We start from the raw sequence: 8,707 nt of genomic DNA, 5'->3' as shown, positions 1-8,707 counted from the left end.
AGTTTCTAAAAATAATGATTCCAGATGTTGGAGTTGAAGAGAGACGTTACAAATTTGGCGAACTTGAAATGTTTTCTTGATATAACTGGCAACACCACCACCGTGCGTATTCTTATTATTAAAATAATTATTATAACCATCAATGGAATAAATTTCACACAATGCATCACTAAGGCGAGTTTCGCAGAAGCCTAACACATCATACACACAGTTACTAGTGTTGATACACTGATCCAAGCAACTTTCCAGGTGAAGAGGAACGCTACTGATGTTGAGGGCAAACAAATTAAGAGAGTCAGGAGAACTAATAATATTGTCACTGAACAAGTAATTGCTGGCAGGTTCACTAATATTATATTGAATGGAGAGATTATCTGAAGCACGGTCACCATCAAGATATAAAAGGCTTGTAGGTCATTTTATCTAAAACATGTTGTTGAAAATTGTGAAGGACATTGTCATTTAAGAGACTAGCGAGATCAAAATTGTTTAAGTTGTGGAATGGAAATTACTCTTGTTCCATTAACAATGGATGATATTTACTGGACACGTCAGTAGAAGAGAGCTACTATATAGATACATGTTGATCTACTTCTGAGGTTTTTCTGTAGTTGAAGTGCGTGTGGCGTCGAGTCCCGTGGAGTCGAAGCCTTCTTGCCCACACCAGACGCCCCAACACCAGCAGAACGCGTTTCGTCAGTACCAGCACGAGAGCCCTCACGGCCCGCCTCCCAGTAGCACCAGGAAGTGGAGCCATGTCACCAGCCGGCTGAGCACCAAGGCCCACTGCGGCAAGTGCAGTGAGGTCCACGGCAGCAGCAGCAGGTGAAGATCCACCACCACCACGTCCACCAGCCCCGGACAGCTCACGACTGGTTGTTCGGGCAGGGTTACTACCAAGGGTCAGGTCAGCAGCACCACTAGATGTCGCTCCGCCGACTGAAGCTTCACCCCAGGGTCGATCCCTCTTGTCCTTGATGATGAGTTTGTTGTGCTTGAAGAAGGCTATCTTTCCTTCAGATCTTGCTTGTTTGAAGGCTGGCATTTGACTTCTCTTCACCTCCTGTGAGGCAGGACAGAGATCTTCATTGATGAACACTCCCGATCCTTTCAATTTCCTTGTATTACGCATCACTGCTTCACGGTCTTGGAATCTTTCAAATCGGGCAATTATTGTTCGTGAGTACGGCCAACCAACAGTGCCGACCCTGTGCGCTCGTTCTAGGTCCATGGGTGGAAGTTCCAACTTGTTTTGCAAGAGTCATCCACTTAGGATCATTGTTTTCTTTTCAAGCGTGTTCGCTATGGTATGGTGCTGTTCTTGCCCTCTACCTCATTAGCTCTAACTCAAATTATTGTAGAAGATTTCTGCCTGGTTCTCCCTGGCTCTCAAATGCAATTTCTGGCCCTCATGAACTCCTTTTAAATTATCCCAGTTTTTACCCCTTCAAGATATCTTCGAAGCCCTCGTAGTTTGCTCTTCTACGTCTGGGCACTCTTACTAGGTTTGGATCACGGGTTACGCATAGTCTCAATCCCCGAAAACGAAGACTTCGTTCTTAGTGATCACTGTTTCCTAACTTCTCACCACCTCCTTAACTCATACCTTAGTCTCCATTATGGATTGGGACTAGAGTCCTAATATGTTATCTCCTCTGGTAGGCTCAGAAAAACTACCGCTTTGTAGGAAATTATCTTGTATAACTTCAAAGAAAGTCCTCAGCTTCCAGGTCACCCACTAGATCTTCCCAGTCTATATTCCTATAATTAAAGTCCCCCATTACGCAAGACATTTCTTACTCATACTCGCCTGCCAATCTCCTGTAGTAATATACTCAAACTGTCCTGCCTGTTAAGGATTTGGGTGGCTCTGTATATAACTCCCTGGGGATTGATTTTCTTTCCTTTAAGCATCCAATTCAAAGCAATTCTGAATCCATATTAATTTGACTGAGCAGTTAACTTCAAACATTTAGAGTGAGTCTTTAACAGCTTATGGCGCAACTCCACCTCCCTTTCTGTTCTTCTGTCTTCTTGTAGGAAACTGTCAGGATAACCCCGTTATTTCCAAAATTCTGACCTAAAATTTCTCAACTAGCAAAATCTATCCATGTCTCAGTGATCCTTCTTCATGGGTCAAAATTTTCTGACCAAGCCACCCCTTAGTAAGTCTATCTTGTTTCTACAGGGCTCCTACTGATAAGTATAGAAGATTCTTAGCAGTTCGTCCTTCTGTTACTCCTCTAGAATTACTTCTAAGCTGCCTGGTTATATTATGAGCTAGATGTCCCCTCCCATTACTCCTCCCATTGCTCCCATTACTATATATACTATATATATATAAGGTTTGCCTATATGCTTTTCTTTAATTGTTAATGTCTCCAACGGGAAGTGCTTATTATACAGATCAGTACATTTCGTTATGTACCAGTCAAACAAATAATTTACTCCATAATCACAGGCATTTGAATTCCAGTTAATGTTAATTAAATCAGCTTTAGATGCACTTATGTTTTCATTGGAAAGATTTCTTCTGGTTATAGTATTAACAGTACTAGGTGAGTAGACAGTGTTGTTTAATGAAAATGAACTAACAATAGGGAAACGATCACTAATTGAGTTATACATAATACCGCTTGTTAAATAATAATCAAAATTGTTGGTCCAGATGTGATCAATTATTGTTGCCGAGTTTCTAGTTACACGTGTACGTTTATTTATTGAGGAGAAATAGCAGTAACTGTGAAATAAATTAACCAAGTTTTGAGAACTTTTTTCACCATGATTTAGAATATTAATGTTGAAGTCACCCATGATGTAAACTGGTAATTTAGACCTGGATACAATACTAATAATATCAGTCATAGATGCAAGAAAGTCATCTGTATTAGAATTCGGTGGTCTATAGATCATACCAACGATAAACTTGTTAGGTTGTATAGTTTCTAAAAATAATGATTCCAGATGTTGGAGTTGAAGAGAGACATTACAAATTTGGCGAACTTGAAATGTTTTCTTGATATAACTGGCAACACCACCACCGTGCGTATTCTTATTATTAAAATAATTATTATAACCATCAATGGAATAAATTTCACACAATGCATCACTAGGCGAGTTTCAGAAGCCTAACACATCATACACACAGTTGCTAGTGTTGATACACTGATCCAAGCAACTTTCCAGGTGAAGAGGAACGCTGCTGATGTTGAGGGCAAACAAATTAAGAGAGTCAGGAGAACTAATAATATTGTCACTGAACAAGTAATTGCTGGCAGGTTCACTAATATTATATTGAATGGAGATATTATCTGAAGCACGGTCACCATCAAGATATAAAAAAGGCTTGTAGGTCATTTTATCTAAAACATGTAGTGGAAAATTGTGAAGGACATTGTCATTTAAGAGACTAGCAAGAAAAGTTATTTAAGTTGTGGAGAGGAAATACCTCTTGTTCCATTAACAATGGATGATATTTACTGGACACGTCAGTAGAACAGAGCTACTGTATAGATACCTGCTGATCTACTTCTTGTGCTTACTTCTGAGGTTTTTTGCAGTTGAAGTGCGTGTGGCGTCGAGTCCCGTGAGTCGAAGCCTTCTGCCCACACCAGACGCCCCAACACCAGCAGGACGCGTTTTGTCAGTGCCAGCACGAGCGCCCTCACGGCCCGCCTCCCCAGTAGCACCAGGAAGTGGAGCCATGTCACCAGCCGGCTGAGCACCAAGGCCCACTGCGGCACGTGCAGTGAGGTCCACGGCAGCAGCAGCAGGTGAAGATCCACCACCACCACGTCCACCAGCCCCGGACAGCTCACGACTGGTTGTTCGGGCAGGGTTACTACTAAGGTCAGGTCAGCAGCACTACCAGATGTCGCTCCGCCGACTGAAGCTTCACCCCAGGTCGATCCCTCTGTCCTTGATGATGAGTTTGGTGTGCTTGAAGAAGGCTATCTTTCCTTCAGATCTTGCTTGTTTGAAGGCTGGCATTTGATCTTTTCTTCACCTCCTGAGGCAGGACAGAGATCTTCATTGATGAACACGCCTGAGCCTTTCAATTTCTTGTATTACGCATCACTGCTTCACGGTCTTGAATCTTTCAAATCGGGCAATTATTGTTCGTGAGTACGGCCAACCAACAGTGCTGACCCTGTGCGCTCGTTCTAGGTCCATGGGTGGAAGTTCCAACTTGTTTTGCAAGAGGGATGACACAAGGGCATCAGTCTGTTCCCATGATTCACCGGCTGTTTGTAAAGGCCGGTGATGTGCAAATTATGACGGCTGTAGTCGTCGTGATAGGGGAGACGCTGAACAAGCTCCTTTGCACATCCCGTGAGATCAGTGACTGTTGTTTCGTTATCAGAGTTTGAATTGCGTACCGCTTTCAGATCGTCTTTTAAGTCGAGTACGTCAGCTTGCGTAAACTCTAAACTTGTTAGCTCTTGTATCCTTGACTCCAAATCACTTACTGTGCCTTAAACTGCTCCACAACAATATCCAGAGCGCTCCGAAAGGCTTGGTTCTGTGAGAGTCCAGTAGCAGCTTTATTGCAGAGGAATCCATGGTTGTAGAGTGGCAAAAGTATATCTCACTGGTGCCACTAAGTCCAGGAGAGTGTTGACAGAATGCTAGAAACTGGCAAAGTCTGCAATCACTTGAAAGGCACTGTAGGTCAGGGGGGTAAGGAGCTGCTAGGAGGGACGTCCGTTCGCACCGCTGCTCGAGAGTGAGAGAGTGAGAGTGAGAGAGAGAGAGAGAGAGAGAGAGAGAGAGAGAGAGAGAGAGAGAGAGAGAGAGAGAGAGAGAGAGAGAGAGAGAGAGAGAGAGAGAGAGAGAGAGAGAGAGAGAGAGAGAGAGAGAGAGAGAGAGAGAGAGAGAGAGAGAGAGAGAGAGAGAGAGAGAGAGAGAGATATGCAGAGATAACTACAATATTTTAATTGTAACTTTTTAAAGCGACAAATAAGAAAAACAGAAAAGAAATAATGAATAGAGGGACAAAAGGCGGAGGTAAAAGCAAAAGAAAGAAGGAATATAAAGGACCAAAGATGCAGACCAACAACCCCCCAAAAAAGAAACGAATTAAAATAGTAAGAAGAAACAACGCAAGAAAGGACAAAACGAAGACGAAGAATAGATGAACAAACTGACCAAGAGCAGAACAACCAGCATTCCAACCACACGAACACAAGACACTGGTGGCAACACGACCCCCCCCCCCCCCCCCAATCTAGAGTCCTGGTTGATAGGTGGTCTTCAGGACGGCATGTGGGTAGTCTGAGGACACTCGGCGATGACTGAAAATTTGTCTGTGGCGGAGGGACGCGGTCTATCGCATGTATCCCCCTCCTATTGTCTTGTACCTTCGATACTACTACTACTGCTGCTACTACTACTACTGCTACTATTACTGCTACTACTACTACAACTTCTCCCAGTACTACTACTACTACTACTACTACTACCACTACTACCACCACTAATAATAATAATAATAATAATAATAATAATAATAATAATAATAATAATAATAATAATAATAATAATAATAATAATAACAATAATAATAATAACTGATTAAAATAATACCATGATAATAATATTTTATGTGATCATAAAATAGAAACTAACCAATTTTACGAAAGGAAATCATTCTTATAACACGTGAGAGGTCATTCAATTCATTCAAATCAATAAGATAGGCAACAGACGTCTGGATGGCAGCACGCGAGTACCGAAGATTTGCTTTAGACACGATGACTTAACTAAACTATTCATGTTCTGCAACCATCCGTTCCATGCCTTTAAACTAATAAGTTGTTTATGACCTGAAAAATCTATCTATTCTCAGTGTTGTTGCTGAAGGAAAAAATCCACCTTTTTTTCACATACGTTTAGTTAAAAAATATTTCACCCGAACTTAAGAGGAAAATGCAAACGCTCAAGAGGACGCTGACCGCAGGGAGAAGGAAGAGGAAGAGGAAGAGGAAGAGGAGGTTGAAAAGGAAAGTGAAGGGACTATTGTGCTCACCTCCTCCTCCTCCTTCTCCTCCTCCTCTTCCTCCTCTTCCTCCTTCTCCACCTACTCCTCCGCCTCCTCCACCTCCACTTCCTCCTCTTCCATCATCCTCAGCATCATAATTATCCTCATCATCCTCTGCTTCCTCTTTATCTTCATTATAATCACCACCACCATCACCACCATCATTATTCTTCCTTGTGTGTGTTTTTGTTTTGTGGTTCAGTTCTGGTCAACTTACTACAGAATGAGTATCATATTGTTAGAATCGGTACAGAGAAGGATGACTAAGATAATTCACGGGTTAAGAAACTTGCCATACGAAGAAAGACTCAAACTGTTAAACTTACATTCTCTAGAAAGGCGGACAGTGCCAGGATGACTTGATAGAGGTTTATAAATGAAAGAAAGGCTTCAATAAGGGGGATATTAATAAGGTTTCGATGGTAAGAGAGCCGAGTAGGACACGAAGTAATGGTTTTAAACTGATAAATTTAGATTCAACAGGGACATGGGCAAAATTGGTTTTCTAATTGAGTGGTGGATGAGTGTAACAGGCAGGGCAGTCATGAGGTGAGTGTCAGTACGATAGTCACATTCAAAAATATCTTAGATAAATTCATGGACAGTGATATTAGGTGGGGTAAGATTCAGGAGCTTAGGTTCACAGGAGCTACCTTGTACAGGCCTCAGCCTCTTGCAGACTCCTTCCGTTCTTTTTATGTTCTTATGTTATCTGCCACATCCCCACCCAGTCATACACTCTGTCTAGTTCATCCTGGATCTGAGCTGCCCATTCAGCGCCTTCACCCGAAACTCGAAACTGGCTCACGATGACTCAACAGAACTGAGTGATCTGTTGTGATCTTGCAGGGAGGTGGTGATAACAACAACAACAACAACAACAACAACAGAATATCTAGATTGATCAGAAAGACAAGAAATGATAAGAAATGCTAAGAAACATGGTGCTAAGGCGGCCGTCACGGGTCACAGGCATGTCCGTGGCTCGCTTACTGAGCCTCAGCGGCCTCGCGCCTCCGCCACTCGGCGATCTCGTCGCGTATGTCTCGGTGGCACCGCAGCACAGCGTCCCTGTCGCCCTTGATGTGCAGGGTTCGCCTGACCCGCACGATGCTGACGCCGTGGCTCCGCCGCAGGTCCTCCAGCTGGCGGTCACCGGGTCCTGCGAGGCGGGAGATGAATCTCTGCGCCACGGTGAGGCTGCGGTAGGCGAGGGAAGCTGTGGCGGGGGCGGCAGGGACGGTCACTGGTGAATGGACTTCGCCCCGAGAGGCTTCTCTGTGCAGTGGTGCCTCCTCTGCGGCACCGACGTCAGAGGCTTCCTCCTCTTGTGGCACCGACATCAGTGGCTTTTCCTCCTGCGGCAGGAACATCAGAGGCTTCTTCCTTTTCTACGGCAGGAACATCAGAGGCTTCTTCCTCTCTTGTGGCACCGACATCAGTGGCTTTTTCCTCCTCTGCGGCGGTAACATCAGAGGCTTCTTCCTCCTCTGCGGCGGTAACATCAGAGGCTTCTTCCTCTTCAGCGGCACCGACATCAGAGGTTTCTTCCTCCTCTGCGGCCGGAACATCAGAGGCTTCTTCCTTTCAGCGGCACCGACATCAGAGGTTTCTTCCTCCTCTGCGGCGGTAACATCAGAGGCTTCTTCCTTCAGCGGCACCGACATCAGTGGCTTCTTCCTCCTCTGCGGCGGTAACATCAGAGGCTTCTTCCTCTTCAGCGGCAGGAACATCAGAGGTTTCTTCCTCCTCTACGGCGGTAACATCAGAGGCTTTCTCCTCTACTTCGGCACTGACATCAGAGGCATCTTCCTCCTCTGCGGCACCGACATCAGAGGCTTCTTCATCCTCTGCGGCAGGAACATCAGAGGCTTCTTTCTCTTCTGCGTCACCAGCATCAGAGGCTTCTTCTTCTTCCTCTTTCGCGGCAGAAACATTTTAGGCTTCCTCCTCTTCTGTTGCATCGACATCAGAGGCTTCCACAGCCTCGTGCGCCGCCTCGCCAAAGTCTTTATCTTTCACCGTAAGCACCCTTTCCGGGAGATCCTTCCGTTCATTGTAGGTGTCATCGTCATTGTAAGTGTCATCGTCATTGTAAGTGTCATCGTCATGATCGTCCACCGCAAACACCTTTCTTGGTAAACTTTCCATTCGTTGTAGGTGTCTTCATCATTGTAGGTGTCATCGTCATTGTAAGTGTCATCGTCATGATCTTCCACCGCAAACACCTTTTCTAGGTAAACTTTCCATTCGTTGTAGGTGTCTTCATCATTAGGTGTCATCGTCATTGTAAGTGTCATCGTCAAGGGTCATCGTCATTGTGGTGCGTCATGATCTTCCACCGCAAACACCTTTTCTAGGTAAACTTTCCATTCGTTGTAGGTGTCTTCATCATTGTCGGTGTTTCCTTCAGTATACATGGCCTTCTTTCCCTTGTCGGGTTTCTGTTCCAGTGGCCATGTTGTGGGAAGGGCCTGGAACTGCTGACTGGCTTGCTGGAGGCCGACTTTGTCTTCATAGATGTACAAGCAGAAGCTGCCAGGTCGCCCTCCATCCAGCAGCGCCTCCAGGAACTCCTCCAGGCTAACGCGGGCCTTGCGAGTTGCACTGCGGTGGTACGCCACACAGATCTTGATCTGCGTGGCTTCGGCGTTTGGTTTCCGCTGC

The 8,707-nt window shown here is 44.8% G+C and overlaps 1 protein-coding gene across 1 annotated transcript; it reads left to right on the top strand.

Moving 5' to 3' along the window:
• Window positions 1-7,014: 7,014 nt before the first annotated feature.
• On the top strand, window positions 7,015-8,312 carry LOC126994504 (uncharacterized). Its single transcript, XM_050853817.1, has 3 exons — window positions 7,015-7,199; window positions 7,810-8,138; window positions 8,219-8,312. Exons 1-3 carry the CDS (start codon window positions 7,015-7,017, stop codon window positions 8,275-8,277), a joined length of 573 nt encoding a protein of 190 aa, XP_050709774.1. The 3' UTR covers window positions 8,278-8,312.
• Window positions 8,313-8,707: the final 395 nt, after the last annotated feature.

This window comes from Eriocheir sinensis, unplaced genomic scaffold (genome assembly GCF_024679095.1).
Source record: "Eriocheir sinensis breed Jianghai 21 unplaced genomic scaffold, ASM2467909v1 Scaffold807, whole genome shotgun sequence".
Classification (NCBI taxonomy): domain Eukaryota; kingdom Metazoa; phylum Arthropoda; class Malacostraca; order Decapoda; family Varunidae; genus Eriocheir; species Eriocheir sinensis.
Note: the sequence above shows the minus strand (reverse complement) of the source record. Positions and strands in the feature narration are given on the sequence as shown.

Coding starts and splice junctions, on each gene's coding strand:
- LOC126994504 (XM_050853817.1), top strand. CDS start 7,015: ATGTCCGTGGCTCGCTTACTGAGCCTCAGCGGCCTCGCGCCTCCGCCA. Junction 7,200..7,809: donor CTCCAGCTGGCGGTCACCGG/GTCCTGCGAGGC, acceptor CGGTAACATCAG/AGGCTTTCTCCTCTACTTCG. Junction 8,139..8,218: donor AAGTGTCATCGTCATTGTAA/GTGTCATCGTCA, acceptor TCATCATTGTAG/GTGTCATCGTCATTGTAAGT.